General features: G+C 39.8%; 2 protein-coding genes across 2 annotated transcripts; both read right to left on the bottom strand.

The window, feature by feature from the left end:
- Positions 1-5125: 5125 nt before the first annotated feature.
- Positions 5126-11338, bottom strand: LOC114473489 (zinc finger protein 532-like). Its single transcript, XM_028463139.1, has 7 exons — positions 10223-11338; positions 9947-10128; positions 8924-9100; positions 7668-7830; positions 6854-7123; positions 6612-6727; positions 5126-5378 (listed from the first exon to the last, which is right to left on the bottom strand). Exons 1-7 carry the CDS (start codon positions 11336-11338, stop codon positions 5345-5347), a joined length of 2058 nt encoding a protein of 685 aa, XP_028318940.1. The 3' UTR covers positions 5126-5344.
- Positions 11339-15836: 4498 nt separating this feature from the next.
- On the bottom strand, positions 15837-21832 carry LOC114473696 (zinc finger protein 532-like). Its single transcript, XM_028463463.1, has 7 exons — positions 20717-21832; positions 20441-20622; positions 19418-19594; positions 18162-18324; positions 17346-17615; positions 17104-17219; positions 15837-15870 (listed from the first exon to the last, which is right to left on the bottom strand). Exons 1-7 carry the CDS (start codon positions 21830-21832, stop codon positions 15837-15839), a joined length of 2058 nt encoding a protein of 685 aa, XP_028319264.1.
- Positions 21833-22957: the final 1125 nt, after the last annotated feature.

Genomic DNA, 22957 nt, shown 5'->3' with positions numbered 1-22957 from the left:
ACTAATGGGACAGTTTTCTCAGGAAAAATTTGGTACCCCCCCCCTGCTGTCCAGTGGCTTCGGGCCGGCAAGACAGTCCAACGCGGTAAGGGGGAGGCGCGCAAAATGAAAACGATGAATGTTGAACTAGGCTGTCTGTCGCAAGCAGCTTCAAAAGGGTAAGGTACAGATTGTTTACGAGGGTATCGGTCAAAAAATGTCAAAATGTAAACTTGGTTGAGGCTGCAGTCCTCAATCTCTGTCTCAATTTTCCTGAAATTGAGTGAAAACAAAAGAGTAAAAAAAAGAAGAATCGTTCAGAAATAACAAAGGAGAAAAAAAAAGTGAGCTCAAAAAAAATCATGGCCAATAAAAGAATAAAAATTAGAACTTCAGCTCCAAAAGCTGAGGCAACAGAGGGCTCTTTCTTCAACGGATGTAACCATATCTTGCATTGTGGGGGGCCTCCCCTCAACAAGAAAAAAAAATGAAAGAAAAGCAAACAAAAACAAACCTATCAGTAACACTATTTTCTTCCCTTTTGTTTGTTCTTTTCTCATAAAGGCAAAAGCAGTGTAAATAAATGAGAAACATAATGAATAAAAGCAAAGATAAATGATGGGCACACATGGTCTCATGTGGCAAACAGAAGGGTTCTGTGTGAAGTTCTGGTGGTCCTGTGTTTCAGCTCATAGTTATGAATGTGGGTGTGTGACTGTATGTCTGGTCTTATTTATTTTTTTTTATTTAACCTTTATTTAACCAGGAAAAAAATCCCGTTGAGATTAAAAACCTCTTTTTCAAGGGAGTCCTGGCCAAGAGGCAGCAAAGTTACAACACTGAACAGAAATACATTTACATTACATTAAAATGACAGGATAACATAAGACTCAAATAAAACAATTACAGACAACTGAGGCAGTCTCAAATTCTCTCAGTTTCATTTTAAAAGCATTCAAGGATAACAATTCAGTCTGTCTGCTTAGAGCACACCTTCTCAAAGCGTGTATCTCAAAGCATGTGAGAGAATAAATGAAAACAAAATAATCTAGCGTACAGTCAGAAGATAGAGGGGTTAGTATTGTCCTATCGAAGGAGAAGCTTGTTGGCTATTTGCTAGTTGCCCCCCTCCATGCCAAAGTTCAAGGCTAAGGTGATATAGCACTACCACCAAAGGCTGTGGTGGACTTCTTTTGGCTTGGTATCCTCGTGGCTTTTGAAACAGTGTCTTTTTTTTTTTGGTGAAGATGTTCCAGCAGACGTGTGATCAGTCTGCAGTTGCTGCCCATCATTCAGGCAGTAATCGTGGCGTTTAACTCGCAACTCATTGGTGGGGGAGTGTCCAACCAACTCCGACGCCCACAGGTTCTCAGTCTTTGATGATGGGGCAGGATATGGTAATCCCAGCATTGGCATGCGGCCCATTCTATAGACGATGAAGAGTTGACTTGGGACTGAGCGAGTTATTTCAGCATTGCTTTGCTGAATGGGGGAGTTGAGTCCTTTGATAGTCCATTTCCTTCTGAAGCTTGGTCCTTTGAATGATGTTGACATTTCATTAGCATAAGAGTTGAAGGTGATTTCATTCATTAAGAGCTTTCATTGAAGATGTCGTTTCTTCAGGGACAACCGCAAAGCCAACAGAAACTAACAAAATAATAAAAAATGATAATGATGATAACAGTAATATTAAAATAAAATAAAATGAAATACTGTATTCATCTGTTTGTGTGTTTGAGTGTGTGTTGCTCATATTCATTTTAGAGTGGACCCCAGATATCATGAAATCAAATGAAATTTAAAATAAAAAATAAATAAAAAAATAAAAATAGTGTCTGTGTTGTAATGGCACTATTCTGTAGGCATGTGACCTTTCACTAAACTGGCCAGTGAGGGGCGCTACCTCTCTCTCTCATTTGAGTGTGTGTGGGTGTGCTTCCCTCTCTCTCTGTCCTTTGAGTGTGTGTGTGTGGCTCTCTCTCTCTCTGTGCGTGCGTGTGTGTGTGTCTCCCCGTGTGTGTGTTTGGCTCCCTCTCTGTGCGTGTGCGTGTGCGGGTGTGAGTCTCTCTCACTGCGAGAGAAAAACAAAAAAAAACCAAAGCCGACTCTCTCCAAAATGAGAGCATTAAAGCCAAACAACCAAAGGGAGAAATCTAATTCCATTCACACGTTTAAACAAAATAAAAACAAAGATAAAAAAAGAAGTAAAACTCACCGAAAGCCGATGATCGAGTTCACATCATACCAAGATTGTATATGCGTATGCATATATTATTTGTTTATTGGGTTGTTCATCTGTTTGATTCCCATTATCAGTGTTTTACTCCCTGTAGTCTTCACTACAGTTTAGGTTAGGTTTGGGGTTTTAATCTATTTTTATATCGGTACAGAGGTGAACTCGTTACATGGCAGCGGGGTGTTTTGGAAACTTTGGTTGCCTGTCTATCCTATGGTCAGGACCTCACGGGCTGTCCGTGGGTGCCTGAACAAAACCAAAGTAAATAATGATCAGCCGTATTTGATGCCTAAACAAAAATATCCGAGCCCGAAGAAAAATAGAGTGAACTTATAGTATTAAAAAGCAAAGAACTTCAACCATTTGAGCCTTTCTCATGGCAGTCCTTTAACTGCATCAAAGCACAGAACAGCTGAAGGAGGAGAGAATCTCCAGAATGATGAAAATCAATACAGTGCTCGACTGGTTTGTCTTTCTATCAACACAGAGCGAATATATATATGTAAATGAAAATTTATATATATATATAAAAAAGTATCTTTACCTTAATAGTCGAATTGGTGTTTGAGGATCAACAGATGGTTCGTGATCTAGTCTCTGTCCGAGGGGCAGACCACCGTGAGGCAGCCTTGGGGTTTTAAGTGCCACTCAGTGCTGGTCACGGCAGAAGTCCCACAGAGCAGAAGATGGATCCTGTGCGTGACGCCAATTGTGACGGCAAAATTTGCGGTTGACCTCATTTGGAGACATGATTTATTGCTCTGGTTGAGTGATGGAGTCCAGGCGAAGCATTGATGATTTTATAAAAAAGGTTTATTATGAAACTAAGTAAAAAAAGTACGAAGATGGAACAAAGTGGAACAAAAATTAGTGACCGTCCGGCCGGACGTTCGAAGGCAGAGTGACACACAGTTCTGACACATCACGTATATCCCTGCAGTTCCCCCTCCCTCCTCCCCCCCGGGAGATAAGGACAGAGTGGAGGAGGTGAGGGGAGGGAGAAAAGAGACAGTTCCTTCTTTGGGTCAAAACAACCAGTTCTCTTGGCATCTGCTGATTGCTATGTGAGTGGAGGTGTGTGCGTTTATGTGTTTGTGTGTGTGAATGGATGTGTATGGGGTGTGTATGTGTGACATGTGACTGTGTGATGCCTCCGTGTCTGAGAGATAAAATGTGTTTTGGGAAGCTGGCCTCGAGAAGAGAGCAGAAAACATGAGACAGCAGAAATGAAAAGTCTCAACTTAAAGCCTATAAAAGAATAAGGTCTATGAGTAAATATGTTAATAAACATAACTAACAATTTTGGCCCAGACAACCTGAAAAGAGCTGGGACCACTGTTTCCATGGTCACTGTTGGTATTACACTAAGACGTCATGGTTTGAAATCATGCATGGCACGGAAGGTTCCCCTGCTTAAACCAGCACATGTTAAGGCCCGTCTTAAGTTTGCCAATGACCATTTGGATGATCCAGAGGAGTCATGGGAGAAAGTTTTGTGGTCAGATGAGACCAAGATTGACCTTTTTAGTCATAATTCCACTATGCGTGTTTGGAAGAAGAAGAATGATGCGTACCATCCCAAGAACACCATCCCTACTGTGAAGCATGGGGGTGGTAGCATCATGCTTTGGGGGTGTTTTTCTGCTCATGGGACAGGACGACTGTACTGTATTAAGGAGAGGATGACTGCAGCCATGTATTGTGAGATTTTGGCCAAAAACCTCCTTCCCTCAGTCAGATCATTGAAGATGGGTCGTGGCTGGATCTTCCAACATGACAATGACCCAAAGCACACAGCCAGGAAAACCAAGGAGTGGCTTCGTAAGAAGCATATCAAGGTTCTGGAGTGGCCTAGCCAGTCTCCAGACCTAAATCCAATTGAATATCTTTGGAGGGAGCTGAAAGTCCGTGTTACTCAGCGACAGCCCAGAAAGCTGACTGATCTAGAGAAGATCTGTGTGGAGGAGTGGGCCAAAATCCCTCCTGCAGTCTGTGCAAACCTGGTGTAGAACTCCAGGGAACGTTTGACCTCTGTAATTGCAAACAAAGTCTACTCTACCAATTATTAACGTTGGTGTTCAAATACTTATTTTCAGCTGTATCACACGAATAAATTGTTAAAAAATCATAGATTGTGATTTCTGGATTTTTCTTTTTAGGTTATCCCTCATACAGTAGACATGCACCTTCCATGAAAATTCCAGACCCCTCCATGATTTCTAAGTGGGAGAACTTGCAAAATAGATGGGTGTTCAAATACTTATTTTCGTCACTGTATGTCTGCTTCTTCCCTTGTGTGTTTGTTCCTGTACTCCTTCTGGCTTTTGTCTTGTAGGTCCGTGGGATCCTCAGTGTGGAGTTACAGAGTCTCAACAACTCTGTCTCCACCCTTTCCTCTGCACACACCCAACACAGCATAACGTGGATGGCTGTTCATCATAGGAATGGGATCCACACAAGGTTCCTGCTGCTTAACAGAAGGTTTTCCTTGCCGCCATGATGAATTCATGTTGGGTGTGGGATACATATGTATGTGTCTATACGTATATATGCATATGTGTGTATACATGAAATGAAGAGTCCGTCCTTAAGACTGCTCTACTGTAAACTGTCTTGAGATACCATTGGTTATGATTTGGTGCTATACAAATAAAAGATTGATTGATTGATATTTCTTCCAGCAGTAGCAGCTGATAGTGTAAGGGTTGATACACATACAACGTTTGGTTCTATTCAAAGGACTCCACATAAAAATTTTAAAATGATTTGTCTGTAAAAACATCACCTTTATTTTAAGACATTTATTGTCACTGACATATAATGCATACTGTATATATATATATTGCAAATTTACAGTAGATTATATGCACTCCATCCAGTATATAGTGTAACAGATTATCTGCTGGGTGAGTTGCTTCAGTGACAATTTTTGAGAATGAGACTAATTTTTTAAGTCTCTGAAGAGGTGCTGGGCCAGGGAGCAGTGGGAGGTGTAGCACAGGCCGCACTCCCTGCACTGATCTTAGGAGCCGTCAGACTTGTGATGAGGGATGTGTTCTTTGAAGGCGGTGATGTTTTCAGTGGTGAAGTTGTAGACGGCACACCTGTAAACTTTGGGTATGTTCAGCTTTAGCCTCTTTCATGGTTGTAAGTCCAAACAGGCCTGTTAATGCAGAATGACATGACACACATTGAACTTTTTGCAAACAGTTTTCCAAAACAACTTGTACACACATATATAGTTTGATATTTCCCAATTAGGTTAAAAATTGAATGAATTCAATCTTTTACGTTCAATGAGACTTTTTGTATTTGGGTTAATGACGTATTGGGATTTAACTGCATGATATTAAATAAAAAAGGCATCTAGAAATAATTTGAAATCTTATACAGGACTACAGGGTATGTAATGAAAATACATAATGGAGGTAATTTTGCCCCATAGTCAAAAAAATGTGGTCATTTTAAAAATTATTGGGATCACGGGAAAAAAATATAGTTAGAGCTTTGATATTTTTATAGATTAAAATGCACAATGCAAATTAAGGAAAAGTTCACCCTTTCTTTTTCAGAGAAGTTTGGAAGTATCATAGTACGGTAGCTATTATTTTATTTTTACGTTTACGTCTGGAGAAGTTGACAAAAAAACTAAAGGGCAATTTTGTGCCCGTGGAACCAGGTTTTTGGGGCATTCTTGGCAAAATTAAGGGCAAAATGGCCCGTGGCCCTTGCTAATTTCTGACACTGCAGAACTATAAGATTTTTATAAGATTTTTTTTCAAAACAGCAGTCATGGCCAGACAGTCGCACATGATATTTTGACACTTTGAATAACAAAATAAATTACAGAAATAATTTAGCAAGTAACAAAAAAATCAAAGTGAGTGCACACACAAGAAAATGTTAAAAACAAACAGAAGTACAAAAGTAGTTTACTAGATCAACTGTTTCTAAAGAAATTTATGTATACATTATATCTGGAGAAGTTGTTGACAAAAAACCTAAGGGCAAAATGGCCACTGCAGGACCATAACAATTTGAATAGATTCAGAGTAATTTTAAAGATTTTTTAAAAAAAGCAGTCATGACCAGACAGTCGCACCACATGATATTTTGACACTTTGAATAACAAAATAAATTACAGAAGTAATTTAGTAATTAACCAAAAAAAAAGTCAAAGTGAATGCATATACACTACGTTACTACTAATTTGGTATCTTTTTATGCAGTTAAACTTGTTTTTAACTGTAAGAAATGCAGATGGACAGAATATTTATCATCACATCATTGACCCATGTCATTTTGCTTGATTATACGTATGCCTAATCAGCTCATTTGAGTAAATCATATGAACTGAATTTGCACAGTGTGCAGGTGCAGTGATGACTGTACTCACGAGCAGGTGTTCACATTTCCCTGCCCCTTATGTTTGAGCCGGTTGTGTCTGCCGAGACTGTGAAGGGAGCTGAGAAACTTGTCACACAGTTGGCACGGATACATCTTTTTTAGTATCTGCAGTAAGAAAAACGATGATATAATCAATGCTTGACAAGAAAAAAACAGACTTTGGAAGTAAAAACATCCAATGTACACTAAAAGCTCTTTGACATGAACTACTTGGTTGATGTCTCCTCCCACCTTCCTGTGCTCTCGCCTCATGTGAGAGACAAACATCTGTCTGGTACTGAACACGCTCGTACAGTACACACACATGTATCCTGGACTGGGAGGGTTCTCAAAGTCAGCCGGGCTGTTACTGTTGGATTTTTTTTGCCCTTTGTCTTCATTCCTGACATTTTCTCCCTCTTTTTCATTGGTGCTCATAGAATTTGTGGGCTTTGTGTTGAGAGGAACATTGATACCCAAGTTTGGTGGGCCCTCAACGGTTTTTAGAGTTCCATGGATTGCCTGAAAACCAAATGGAGTGTAAGAAATATCATTTGATGCATTTAACATTGTGCACCTCATTATTTGTGCTACTTGATAATTGTGTGGGCAAGACTTTAAGTAACAAACACATATTTACAAAGAATACACTTAAAGTTTAAAGGCCTTGTTAAATTCAACAGATGGCACAACATTTTTTACTTTGCTAACACCAACTCTCATGTCTTGCCTTTCAAAACTAGAGCTCTTAATGCAGACTATACAGTTCTAACCAACAGACAACTGGAGCTCCTGTTTCCTGTTATGATGGCATTGCAATAGTTCAAGATAAAAACATGAATAATGATTAATAATTGAGTCATTACTGAAAAAAACACCATTGATTGCTGCTACTTTTAATATTACCAATCAAATCTACTGAAGGTGTTAAAATGTTATACCAAAATGAATAGAATCAAAAATAGAATACAGAAAGTGATCACAAAGAGTTGTTTTTTGAAACATTTGAAATTAAAACAGGTAATTATTTGCATCAAGCCACCCATTATATTTCCATTATGCTCACCTTGATATGATCCAGCATTAGCGGCTTATGTGCAAAGTGCTTGGAGCAGTCGGGGCATTTGAAAACAGAAACTTTGTTATTACCAACATGCTGGTCCAAGTGTGAGACGATGAGTGACTGCATCGTGAACACTGTGTTGCACATGGAGCACATATAGTTTACCCTGGAAAACAGAACATTTACAAATGAACACAAACCTAAAGAAAAATGTTTTAATACTCAAAGCAGATGTTTTTCCTCCCACATCTTCCACCAAAACAATTACCTACAGTTCATACTGTGCAGATATGATTATTATTGTTTTATAATTAAGCTGTAAAAAAAAGATTGTTAATAGTTTCATCATTTTAATTTCCTTTGACTCATTAAATCTACATAAATTTGTGAGGACAGCTGCTCCTCATCAGTGCAGCTGATGATGAAGTTATTGAAAGGTTCCAGCATGGAAAAGATAAACTCAAGTTAATCCACCACATCTAAGACCCACAAATCATTTTACTGAGCAGGCCGTAGGAAACACAAAAGGCAGGTTTTAGGTGACCTGGCATGTGTCACGATGGGGTTTTATTTTGGAGGGCAGGCAGGAGATCGTGGACTCCCTTCCAGCAGCTTTCTCCTGCTGATTGGCCTCCAGCTGCAATTGATTAGCTGATGAGTATTAATGTGGAGGCTTGGGGTCACTTCAGGGCTGGGACATTGCTACTTACTGTTACTTGTGATCTAGGATTGGTTGGTTACCAGTAGTTCCTGGATTGACTTTTGGACATTCTTGTTTACCCTCGCTTCTTGGTTTTGCTTTTTGTGTTTTTTTTTGTTTGCATCTGCCTCCCTGGGCTTACCATGCCTTTGAGAAAAATAAATACTGGTATGATGCACCTGAGCTCCGCCTCCGTCCCTGCATTTGGGTCTGCACCCACACATGCCCATGACAGAATGTCCCAGCCCTGAAGTGACCCCAAGCCTCCACATTAATACTCATCAGCTAATCAATTGTAGCTGGAGGCCAATCAGCAGGAGAAAGCTGCTGGAAGGGAGTCCACGATCTCCTGCCTGCCCTCCAAAATAAAACCCCATCGTGACAGCATGAGGCTGATAGAAAGAACATGACTTATAGCTCGATAATTCACAACTAGTCTACAGTTCATCTAAATAATGATTTACTTTTGCAATAAACTAAACAGGAAGTTCAAATGAGGAGAAAACGCAAAATTCAGCTAATCATGCTATCTTTCAATGATGCAGTTCAGAGGACTTACTTGGGTTGTCCAGGCTTCACTCCTGGATGATGTGTGTTAGCATGGGAGTATAGTGCAAGTGCAGACTTGAAGGCCAAGGGGCACATGGGGCATTTATAGAAGATCGCATAGTGAGTGTTGCAGATGTGGGACTTGAAAGTTCCAGAGTCAGCAAAGATCACACTGCAGTAGACACAGCTGGAGGCCAAAACAGAACATGTAGTTAGCAAGCAACATCCAATATTTGATATTTAATTTAAGGAAATGTGAGTTTTAAGTTTAAATGTGAATTAAGGAAATGGTTGTTTAGTTTGACTATATGTTGACGGTCATTTTGTCATCATATTGTTAGCCAATATATGCCATCAGAAACAAATGAATGTCCATGACATGGTATTATAAAGTAGTTGAAGACTATGAACAAGAAATACTAATTTTAGATCAAATTAAGCTGGGCTAACACTAAACAATACTAACTCCTAGCATTAAATAAAGTTAGATTAAAGTGGATTGTACAATTTATGTAAAAGAAAAATGTTTCTTTTTAACTTTTCTGATCGAATTCTAAACACACGTGTTTGTAGAAAGATCTCTGATTGGCTGATATCCAGATTCTCGGAGCGTCACGCTCCTGGATTAATAAATGTAATTTTACAGGGCCAGGAGAAGAAGATGAGATTCACTGTCCACTCAGAACAATAACTGGATTTTTGACCAGATGATGCCAGATATTATTAACACAACATTATTACCAATAACATTGTAAGTATTGCTTTTAAAGGTGTGGACTTGATACTTTAGAGAGTATATGCCCACCTAAAGGAGCGTCACCACAGACCACTTTATTAGGTACAGGTTGATATGATATGCTCAAATATTCTTGAAACTGATTAATGTTACGATAATGAGCATATACTATATCACCACCCACATTTACCAAATGTATCTTAATCAGATGTCAGTCAACCATAAATAATGAGGATTTCATAAGCAATAGTGTAAAATATGGTTTTGTATGATTTGTGTCAAATGATACAAACTCACCAATAACAGACTCTCCTGGTGTAATGCAGACATGTCTTGGTAACATGTGACTGGAAATTAACAGAGCAGCAGCTAGCACCACATTCAGGACAGATGTACGGGGACTTGTGCTGGTGGATTCGCTGGTGTGACAGAAAACTGCATTGGTTTGGGAGAAGCATTTGGCAAATGGTGCAAGTTTTCTGGAAGAAACACAGGATCAGTCAACATTGTCTCTAAAGATTTGTGTAGATTAAAGAAAGTTTAAATTTATCGTTTCTCAGTGTGTTCACCTACCTGCCCTCTGGATTTCACTGCTTGCTGGTAATGCATGGCCAGTGAGCTTTCATCCTGGAACATTACATTACACTCCAAACACTTTAGGCTGTGCCTGCAAAGCTTTGATGCATCATCCTCCAAGGGTAGAGCGGCCACCACAGGAGCACTGCATGGAGCTGAAATGACTGCAGTTTGTGATGCTGTCTGAGAAACTTTGCCATGGGTTTGCGGTGTGATCACCTTTACTTCAGAGGTTAAATCAATGGAAAGACCTGATGAGTTCATGGCACTGATCATCTTATCAGCAGGGATGGGTTTGAGGATTAGATGTGAGCCCTGCATAACAACTACTTTGTCATTGTGATCTCTTGCATGAAACAAAAGTTGGCACTTGTTGTAGAATACCAGACTTTTGGCGCATTTGTTGCAGGTGACCTCGATTTGTACACTGCGGCGTTCGTGATGCTGTGTCAGGCTCTTCTCAAGAGCGAATGAGTCTCCACACTCCAGGCATTTGAATCCTCTGGAGTGAAGAGATATGCTTGCTGCACTGGGTGGGGAAAGGTTTGGAACATAAACAGGGACAGGATTTATGCTACTCAAGACCTTATTAAAGGCATCTACAACAGAACTCTCAGTGCTCGTAAATAACTGCAACCCAGAGAATGCTGGTAAGGCCTGTTGGACATCATCTGATTCTTGGTCCTGTGGCTCCTCTGGAGATCTGATGTTGGAAACAATATTATTTCCAGACAATTTAGCAGCATGATTTTCTTGGTTATCAGTTGGGTCATCAACTACTATTTCATCCTCATTATCATCATCAAACTCTTCAGCACTGGGGGTAGGACTGTACAGATGGATATTTGATAGTTGGTTGTCAGCTTTTTGCCCTTCTGTTCCTGAAACTTTCCATCCATTCTTCTTGTAAACACTACCTTTTCCTGCTTTTGGCTCAAAAGCATTTAGATGTCCATTACCAGAAAGGGGGTGCGAAAGGAAATGATGATGCTTCTCTGACATCGGTCCAATATGTTCGCTTAGATCTGCAGTCCGAAAGTTCTTAACAAGGACGCTAACACCAATATTCTGGGCTGTTGAGGCATTGGGGGCTACAGCTTCACTGGTAGTCATCTCACTTCTAGTTTGCTTGAGTTGTGCATTATCATCTTGGTGACCAGATTCACTAGCGACTTTGGAATTAAAGTTTGGCGTTTTCATATCTCCCATGATCCTGTTGCCGCTGCAATGTGGAGACAACCCAGTAAAACAGATATTTTAGAAAAGTCAATAAGATAAGTTTTCCTGTAAAATAATTCCAGCAAGATAATTTTTGTCATCGGGACTTAGGAAATCCACTTTGATCTCCTGACATGTATCGACTGGCAACTACACGCAAGTCAAGGAAATTTCAAAGGAACCGTCAACGCAATCAGCAGATGCCTCTGAGGAAGACTAGCAGTTGCCAGTCGAAACATGTCAGGAGATCAAATTGGATTTCCTCAGTAACGGCTGTCTGGATAAATTAAACCTTAACATATTACCTTTAAAGTTTTAACTGTCTTTGTTCACATACATTTTTTCACATGTTAAAATACTGTAAATATTCAGGAACAGAGCAGATTATTGGAGAGTATCAGTGTCATGGGCATGTGTGGGTGCACATCCAAATGCAGGGACGGAGGCGGAGCTCAGGTGCATCATACCAGTATTTATTGTTCTCATAGGCATGGTCAGTCCAGGGAGGCAGAGGTAATCAGAAAGCACCAAAAGGAAAAACCAAGAAACATAGTCACAGCAAAAGTAGCAATGTCCCAGCACTGAACTCCAGCAAAGCCTCCACCTTTATACTCAGCAGGTTATCAGATGCAGCTGGTCCAATCAGCAGGAGAAAGCTGTTGGAAGCGAGTCCAAGATCTCCTGCCTGCCCTCCAAAATAAAACCCCATCGTGACAATCAGTAGGTCGAGCTAAAATGTCCATTCTGATAATCTTCTGTTGCACTCTTTCGATTCCTGAAGTCCTTTCTCCAAAGTCAAATACGACACAGTTTAGGCATATCATAGTTAAAGTATTTTAGTGAAAAAAAAAATCATACATTTCATCATTTTTATTTGTGATTTTAAACTTTATCTGACGCTATTTTACATGCAGCGTTAACACACTGTAGCTACTTTAGTTATGAATGCAGTTTTCATGTCAGTCTCACCATTGAGATCTAATGATGTAGGCTGAAAGAGTTTTAGGTTAGAGTTTAGAAATTTTTTTTAAATCATGTAACAATTTGTATTAGTGCACTTCACACTATAACCAGTATATGTTCCTATTTGTACATTCTCTCAATTAGACTTAAGTTCTCTGGAACCATCTACCAACCATGGTTCGGGGGGCAGACACCCTCTCTACCTTTAAGGTTAGGCTCAAAACATTCCTCTTTGGTAAAGCTTTTAGTTAGGAACCAGCTCATAGCTCATAGTTAAGATGCAATAGGCATAGACTGCCGGGGGGGTCTGGCATGCTCGTTTGGAGAGAGGTTGGAGAGGGCGTTAAGAGAGAGGTCATTTAGGTTAGAGAGGGACCGGAGAGGGTCCCATTCCTCTCTCTAACACTCCCTCTACAGTGAAGAAAATAAGTATTTGAACACCCTGCTATTTTGCAAGTTCTCCCACTTAGAAATCATGGAGGGGTCTGGAATTTTCATGGAAGGTGCATGTCCACTGTATGAGAGATTACCTAAAAAGAAAAATCCAGAAATCACAATCTTTGATTTTTTAACAATTTATTTGTGTGATACAGCTGAAAATAAGTATTTGAACACCTGTCTATCAGCTAGAATTCTGACCCTCAAAGACCTGTTAGTCCGCCTTTAAAAGTCCTCCTCCACTCTACTGTATTATCCTGAATCAGATGCACCTGTGTGAGGTCGTTAGCTGCATAAAGACACCTGTCTACCCCATACAATCAGTAAGACCCAAACAGTCAGCATGGCTAAGAGCAAAGAGCTGTCCAAAGACACCAGAGACAAAATTGTACAACTCCACAAGGCTGGAAAGGGCTATGGAGAAATTGCAAAGCAGCTTGGTGAAAAAAGGTCCACTGTTCGAGCAATCATTAGAAAATGGAAGAAGCTAAACAAGACGGACAATCTCAATCGGAGTGGAGCCCCATGCAAGATATCACCTCGTGGGGTCTCAATGATGCTAAGAAAGGTGAGGAATCAGCCCAGGACTACACGGCAGGACTTGGTCAATGACCTTGTTACGGCAAAATTTGCGGTTGACCTCATTTGGAGACATGATTTATTACTCTGGTTGAGTGATGGAGTCCAGGCGAAGCATTGATGATTTTATAAAAAAGGTTTATTATGAAACTAAGTAAAAAAAGTACAAAGATGGAACAAAGTGGAACAAAAATTAGTGACCGTCCGGCCGGACGTTCGAAGGCAGAGTGACACACAGTTCTGACACATCACGTATATCCCTGCAGTTCCCCCTCCCTCCTCCCCCCCCGGGAGATAAGGACAGAGTGGAGGAGGTGAGGGGAGGGAGAAAAGAGACAGTTCCTTCTTTGGGTCACAACAACCAGTTCTCTTGGTATCTGCTGATTGCTATGTGAGTGGAGGTGTGTGCGTTTATATGTTTGTGTGTGTGAATGGATGTGTATGGGGTGTGTATGTGTGACATGTGACTGTGTGATGCCTCCGTGTCTGAGAGATAAAATGTGTTTTGGGAAGCTGGCCTCGAGAAGAGAGCAGAAAACATGAGACAGCAGAAATGAAAAGTCTCAACTTAAAGCCTATAAAAGAATAAGGTCTATGAGTAAATATGTTAATAAACATAACTAACAATGTTGGCCCAGACAACCTGAAAAGAGCTGGGACCACTGTTTCCATGGTCACTGTTGGTATTACACTAAGACGTCATGGTTTGAAATCATGCATGGCACGGAAGGTTCCCCTGCTTAAACCAGCACATGTTAAGGCCCGTCTTAAGTTTGCCAATGACCATTTGGATGATCCAGAGGAGTCATGGGAGAAAGTTTTGTGGTCAGATGAGACCAAGATTGACCTTTTTAGTCATAATTCCACTATGCGTGTTTGGAAGAAGAAGAATGATGCGTACCATCCCAAGAACACCATCCCTACTGTGAAGCATGGGGGTGGTAGCATCATGCTTTGGGGGTGTTTTTCTGCTCATGGGACAGGACGACTGTACTGTATTAAGGAGAGGATGACTGCAGCCATGTATTGTGAGATTTTGGCCAAAAACCTCCTTCCCTCAGTCAGATCATTGAAGATGGGTCGTGGCTGGATCTTCCAACATGACAATGACCCAAAGCACACAGCCAGGAAAACCAAGGAGTGGCTTCGTAAGAAGCATATCAAGGTTCTGGAGTGGCCAAGCCAGTCTCCAGACCTAAATCCAATTGAATATCTTTGGAGGGAGCTGAAAGTCCGTGTTACTCAGCGACAGCCCAGAAAGCTGACTGATCTAGAGAAGATCTGTGTGGAGGAGTGGGCCAAAATCCCTCCTGCAGTCTGTGCAAACCTGGTGTAGAATCTACCAATTATTAACGTTGGTGTTCAAATACTTATTTTCAGCTGTATCACACGAATAAATTGTTAAAAAATCATAGATTGTGATTTCTGGATTTTTCTTTTTAGGTTATCCCTCATACAGTAGACATGCACCTTCCATGAAAATTCCAGACCCCTCCATGATTTCTAAGTGGGAGAACTTGCAAAATAGATGGGTGTTCAAATACTTATTTTCGTCACTGTATGTCTGCTTCTTCCCTTGTGTGTTTGTTCCTGTACTCCTTCTGGCTTTTGTCTTGTAGGTCCGTGGGATCCTCAGTGTGGAGTTACAGAGTCTCAACAACTCTGTCTCCACCCTTTCCTCTGCACACACCCAACACAGCATAACGTGGATGGCTGTTCATCATAGGAATGGGATCCACACAAGGTTCCTGCTGCTTAACAGAAGGTTTTCCTTGCCGCCATGATGAATTCATGTTGGGTGTGGGATACATATGTATGTGTATATACGTATATATGCATATGTGTGTATACATAAAATGAAGAGTCCATCCTTAAGACTGCTCTACTGTAAACTGTCTTGAGATACCATTGGTTATGATTTGGTGCTATACAAATAAAAGATTGATTGATTGATATTTCTTCCAGCAGTAGCAGCTGATAGTGTAAGGGTTGATACACATACAACGTTTGGTTCTATTCAAAGGACTCCACATAAAAATTTTAAAATGATTTGTCTGTAAAAACATCACCTTTATTTTAAGACATTTATTGTCACTGACATATAATGCATACTGTATATATATATATTGCAAATTTACAGTAGATTATATGCACTCCATCCAGTATATAGTGTAACAGATTATCTGCTGGGTGAGTTGCTTCAGTGACAATTTTTGAGAATGAGACTAATTTTTTAAGTCTCTGAAGAGGTGCTGGGCCAGGGAGCAGTGGGAGGTGTAGCACAGGCCGCACTCCCTGCACTGATCTTAGGAGCCGTCAGACTTGTGATGAGGGATGTGTTCTTTGAAGGCGGTGATGTTTTCAGTGGTGAAGTTGTAGACGGCACACCTGTAAACTTTGGGTATGTTCAGATTTAGCCTCTTTCATGGTTGTAAGTCCAAACAGGCCTGTTAATGCAGAATGACATGACACACATTAAACTTTTTGCAAACAGTTTTCCAAAACAACTTGTACACACATATATAGTTTGATATTTCCCAATTAGGTTAAAAATTGAATGAATTCAATCTTTTACGTCCAATGAGACTTTTTGTATTTGGGTTAATGATGTATTGAGATTTAACTGCATGATATTAAATAAAAAAGGCATCTAGAAATAATTTGAAATCTTATACAGGACTACAGGGTATGTAATGAAAATACATAATGGAGGTAATTTTGCCCCATAGTCAAAAAAATGTGGTCATTTTAAAAATTATTGGGCTCACGGGAAAAAAATATAGTTAGAGCTTTGATATTTTTATAGATTAAAATGCACAATGCAAATTAAGGAAACGTTCACCCTTTCTTTTTCAGAGAAGTTTGGAAGTATCATAGTACGGTAGCTATTATTTTATGTTTACGTTTACGTCTGGAGAACTTGACAAAAAAACTGAAGGGCAATTTTGTGCCTGTGGAACCAGGTTTTTGGGGGCATTCAAGGGCAAAATTAAGGGCAAAATGGCCCGTGGCCCTTGCTAATTTCTGACACTGCAGAACTATAAGATTTTTATAACATTTTTTTCAAAACAGCAGTCATGGCCAGACAGTCGCACATGATATTTTGACACTTTGAATAACAAAATAAATTACAGAAATAATTTAGCAAGTAACAAAAAAATCAAAGTGAGTGCACACACAAGAAAATGTTAAAAACAAACAGAAGTACAAAAGTAGTTTACTAGATCAACTGTTTCTAAAGAAATTTATGTATACATTATATCTGGAGAAGTTGTTGACAAAAAACTTAAGGGCAAAATGGCCACTACAGGACCATAACAATTTGAATAGATTCAGAGTAATTTTAAAGATTTTTTTAAAACAGCAGTCATGGCCAGACAGTCGCACCACATGATATTTTGACACTTTGAATAACAAAATAAATTAGAGAAGTAATTTAGTAATTAACCAAAAAAAAAGTCAAAGTGAATGCATATACACTACGTTACTACTAATTTGGTATCTTTTTATGCAGTTAAACTTGTTTTTAACTGTAAGAAATGCAGATGGACAGAATATTTATGTCACATCATTGACCCATGTCATTTTGCTTGATTATACGTATGCCTAATCAGCTCATTTGAGTAAATCATATGAACTGAATTTGCACAGTGTGCAGGTGCAGTGATGACTGTACTCACGAGCAGGTGTTCACATTTCCCTGCCCCTTATGTTTGAGCCGGTTGTGTCTGCCGAGACTGTGAAGGGAGCTGAGAAACTTGTCACACAGTTGGCACGGATACATCTTTTTTAGTATCTGCAGTAAGAAAAACGATGATATAATCAATGCTTGACAAGAAAAAAACAGACTTTGGAAGTAAAAACATCCAATGTACACTAAAAGCTCTTTGACATGAACTACTTGGTTGATGTCTCCTCCCACCTTCCTGTGCTCTCGCCTCATGTGAGAGACAAACATCTGTCTGGTACTGAACACGCTCGTACAGTACACACACATGTATCCTGGACTGGGAGGGTTCTCAAAGTCAGCCGGGCTGTTACTGTTGGATTTTTTTTGCCCTTTGTCTTCATTCCTGACATTTTCTCCCTCTTTTTCATTGGTGCTCATAGAATTTGTGGGCTTTGTGTTGAGAGGAACATTGATACCCAAGTTTGGTGGGCCCTCAACGGTTTTTAGAGTTCCATGGATTGCCTGAAAACCAAATTGAGAGTGTAAGAAATATCATTTGATGCATTTAACATTGTGCACCTCATTATTTGTGCTACTTGATAATTGTGTGGGCAAGACTTTAAGTAACAAACACATATTTACAAAGAATACACTTAAAGTTTAAAGGCCTTGTTAAATTCAACAGATGGCACAACATTTTTTACTTTGCTAACACCAACTCTCATGTCTTGCCTTTCAAAACTAGAGCTCTTAATGCAGACTATACAGTTCTAACCAACAGACAACTGGAGCTCCTGTTTCCTGTTATGATGGCATTGCAATAGTTCAAGATAAAAACATGAATAATGATTAATAATTGAGTCATTACTGAAAAAAACACCATTGATTGCTGCTACTTTTAATATTACCAATCAAATCTACTGAAGGTGTTAAAATGTTATACCAAAATGAATAGAATCAAAAATAGAATACAGAAAGTGATCACAAAGAGTTGTTTTTTGAAACATTTGAAATTAAAACAGGTAATTATTTGCATCAAGCCACCCATTATATTTCCATTATGCTCACCTTGATATGATCCAGCATTAGCGGCTTATGTGCAAAGTGCTTGGAGCAGTCGGGGCATTTGAAAACAGAAACTTTGTTATTACCAACATGCTGGTCCAAGTGTGAGACGATGAGTGACTGCATCGTGAACACTATGTTGCACATGGAGCACATATAGTTTACCCTGGAAAACAGAACATTTAAAAATGAACACAAACCTAAAGAAAAATGTTTTAATACTCAAAGCAGATGTTTTTCCTCCCACATCTTCCACCAAAACAATTACCTACAGTTCATACTGTGCAGATATGATTATTATTGTTTTATAATTAAGCTGTAAAAAAAAGATTGTAAATAGTTTCATGATTTTAATTTCCTTTGACTCATTAAATCTACATAAATTTGTGAGGACAGCTGCTCCTCATCAGTGCAGCTGATGATGAAGTTATTGAAAGGTTCCAGCATGGAAAAGATAAACTCAAGTTAATCCACCACATCTAAGACCCACAAATCATTTTACTGAGCAGGCCGTAGGAAACACAAAAGGCAGGTTTTAGGTGACCTGGCATGTGTCACGATGGGGTTTTATTTTGGAGGGCAGGCAGGAGATCGTGGACTCCCTTCCAGCAGCTTTCTCCTGCTGATTGGCCTCCAGCTGCAATTGATTAGCTGATGAGTATTAATGTGGAGGCTTGGGGTCACTTCAGGGCTGGGACATTGCTACTTACTGTTACTTGTGATCTAGGATTGGTTGGTTACCAGTAGTTCCTGGATTGACTTTTGGACATTCTTGTTTACCCTCGCTTCTTGGTTTTGCTTTTTGTGTTTTTTTTTGTTTGCATCTGCCTCCCTGGGCTTACCATGCCTTTGAGAAAAATAAATACTGGTATGATGCACCTGAGCTCCGCCTCCGTCCCTGCATTTGGGTCTGCACCCACACATGCCCATGACAGAATGTCCCAGCCCTGAAGTGACCCCAAGCCTCCACATTAATACTCATCAGCTAATCAATTGCAGCTGGAGGCCAATCAGCAGGAGAAAGCTGCTGGAAGGGAGTCCACGATCTCCTGCCTGCCCTCCAAAATAAAACCCCATCGTGACAGCATGAGGCTGATAGAAAGAACATGACTTATAGCTCGATAATTCACAACTAGTCTACAGTTCATCTAAATAATGATTTACTTTTGCAATAAACTAAACAGGAAGTTCAAATGAGGAGAAAACGCAAAATTCAGCTAATCATGCTATCTTTCAATGATGCAGTTCAGAGGACTTACTTGGGTTGTCCAGGCTTCACTCCTGGATGATGTGTGTTAGCATGGGAGTATAGTGCAAGTGCAGACTTGAAGGCCAAGGGGCACATGGGGCATTTATAGAAGATCGCATAGTGAGTGTTGCAGATGTGGGACTTGAAAGTTCCAGAGTCAGCAAAGATCACACTGCAGTAGACACAGCTGGAGGCCAAAACAGAACATGTAGTTAGCAAGCAACATCCAATATTTGATATTTAATTTAAGGAAATGTGAGTTTTAAGTTTAAATGTGAATTAAGGAAATGGTTGTTTAGTTTGACTATATGTTGACGGTCATTTTGTCATCATATTGTTAGCCAATATATGCCATCAGAAACAAATGAATGTCCATGACATGGTATTATAAAGTAGTTGAAGACTATGAACAAGAAATACTAATTTTAGATCAAATTAAGCTGGGCTAACACTAAACAATACTAACTCCTAGCATTAAATAAAGTTAGATTAAAGTGGATTGTACAATTTATGTAAAAGAAAAATGTTTCTTTTTAACTTTTCTGATCGAATTCTAAACACACGTGTTTGTAGAAAGATCTCTGATTGGCTGATATCCAGATTCTCGGAGCGTCACGCTCCTGGATTAATAAATGTAATTTTACAGGGCCAGGAGAAGAAGATGAGATTCACTGTCCACTCAGAACAATAACTGGATTTTTGACCAGATGATGCCAGATATTATTAACACAACATTATTACCAATAACATTGTAAGTATTGCTTTTAAAGGTGTGGACTTGATACTTTAGAGAGTATATGCCCACCTAAAGGAGCGTCACCACAGACCACTTTATTAGGTACAGGTTGATATGATATGCTCAAATATTCTTGAAACTGATTAATGTTACGATAATGAGCATATACTATATCACCACCCACATTTACCAAATGTATCTTAATCAGATGTCAGTCAACCATAAATAATGAGGATTTCATAAGCAATAGTGTAAAATATGGTTTTGTATGATTTGTGTCAAATGATACAAACTCACCAATAACAGACTCTCCTGGTGTAATGCAGACATGTCTTGGTAACATGTGACTGGAAATTAACAGAGCAGCAGCTAGCACCACATTCAGGACAGATGTACGGGGACTTGTGCTGGTGGATTCGCTGGTGTGACAGAAAACTGCATTGGTTTGGGAGAAGCATTTGGCAAATGGTGCAAGTTTTCTGGAAGAAACACAGGATCAGTCAACATTGTCTCTAAAGATTTGTGTAGATTAAAGAAAGTTTAAATTTATCGTTTCTCTGTGTGTTCACCTACCTGCCCTCTGGATTTCACTGCTTGCTGGTAATGCATGGCCAGTGAGCTTTCATCCTGGAACATTACATTACACTCCAAACACTTTAGGCTGTGCCTGCAAAGCTTTGATGCATCATCCTCCAAGGGTAGAGCGGCCACCACAGGAGCACTGCATGGAGCTGAAATGACTGCAGTTTGTGATGCTGTCTGAGAAACTTTGCCATGGGTTTGCGGTGTGATCACCTTTACTTCAGAGGTTAAATCAATGGAAAGACCTGATGAGTTCATGGCACTGATCATCTTATCAGCAGGGATGGGTTTGAGGATTAGATGTGAGCCCTGCATAACAACTACTTTGTCATTGTGATCTCTTGCATGAAACAAAAGTTGGCACTTGTTGTAGAATACCAGACTTTTGGCGCATTTGTTGCAGGTGACCTCGATTTGTACACTGCGGCGTTCGTGATGCTGTGTCAGGCTCTTCTCAAGAGCGAATGAGTCTCCACACTCCAGGCATTTGAATCCTCTGGAGTGAAGAGATATGCTTGCTGCACTGGGTGGGGAAAGGTTTGGAACATAAACAGGGACAGGATTTATGCTACTCAAGACCTTATTAAAGGCATCTACAACAGAACTCTCAGTGCTCGTAAATAACTGCAACCCAGAGAATGCTGGTAAGGCCTGTTGGACATCATCTGATTCTTGGTCCTGTGGCTCCTCTGGAGATCTGATGTTGGAAACAATATTATTTCCAGACAATTTAGCAGCATGATTTTCTTGGTTATCAGTTGGGTCATCAACTACTATTTCATCCTCATTATCATCATCAAACTCTTCAGCACTGGGGGTAGGACTGTACAGATGGATATTTGATAGTTGGTTGTCAGCTTTTTGCCCTTCTGTTCCTGAAACTTTCCATCCATTCTTCTTGTAAACACTACCTTTTCCTGCTTTTGGCTCAAAAGCATTTAGATGTCCATTACCAGAAAGGGGGTGCGAAAGGAAATGATGATGCTTCTCTGACATCGGTCCAATATGTTCGCTTAGATCTGCAGTCCGAAAGTTCTTAACAAGGACGCTAACACCAATATTCTGGGCTGTTGAGGCATTGGGGGCTACAGCTTCACTGGTAGTCATCTCACTTCTAGTTTGCTTGAGTTGTGCATTATCATCTTGGTGACCAGATTCACTAGCGACTTTGGAATTAAAGTTTGGCGTTTTCATATCTCCCATGATCCTGTTGCCGCTGCAATGTGGAGACAACCCAGTAAAACAGATATTTTAGAAAAGTCAATAAGATAAGTTTTCCTGTAAAATAATTCCAGCAAGATAATTTTTGTCATCGGGACTTAGGAAATCCACTTTGATCTCCTGACATGTATCGACTGGCAACTACACGCAAGTCAAGGAAATTTCAAAGGAACCGTCAACGCAATCAGCAGATGCCTCTGAGGAAGACTAGCAGTTGCCAGTCGAAACATGTCAGGAGATCAAATTGGATTTCCTCAGTAACAGCTGTCTGGATAAATTAAACCTTAACATATTACCTTTAAAGTTTTAACTGTCTTTGTTCACATACATTTTTTCACATGTTAAAATACTGTAAATATTCAGGAACAGAGCAGATTATTGGAGAGTATCAGTGTCATGGGCATGTGTGGGTGCACATCCAAATGCAGGGACGGAGGCGGAGCTCAGGTGCATCATACCAGTATTTATTGTTCTCATAGGCATGGTCAGTCCAGGGAGGCAGAGGTAATCAGAAAGCACCAAAAGGAAAAACCAAGAAACATAGTCACAGCAAAAGTAGCAATGTCCCAGCACTGAACTCCAGCAAAGCCTCCACCTTTATACTCAGCAGGTTATCAGATGCAGCTGGTCCAATCAGCAGGAGAAAGCTGTTGGAAGCGAGTCCAAGATCTCCTGCCTGCCCTCCAAAATAAAACCCCATCGTGACAATCAGTAGGTCGAGCTAAAATGTCCATTCTGATAATCTTCCGTTGCACTCTTTCGAGTCCTGAAGTCCTTTCTCCAAAGTCAAATACGACACAGTTTAGGCATATCATAGTTAAAGTATTTTAGTGAAAAAAAAATCATACATTTAATCATTTTTATTTGTGATTTTAAACTTTATCTGACGCTATTTTACATGCAGCGTTAACACACTGTAGCTACTTTAGTTATGAATGCAGTTTTCATGTCAGTCTCACCATTGAGATCTAATGATGTAGGCTGAAAGAGTTTTAGGTTAGAGTTTAGAAA

Source organism: Gouania willdenowi, chromosome 12 (genome assembly GCF_900634775.1).
Source record: "Gouania willdenowi chromosome 12, fGouWil2.1, whole genome shotgun sequence".
NCBI lineage: Eukaryota > Metazoa > Chordata > Actinopteri > Blenniiformes > Gobiesocidae > Gouania > Gouania willdenowi.
The sequence above is the reverse complement of the archived record's forward strand: the minus strand, read 5'-3'. Positions and strand labels throughout refer to the sequence as shown.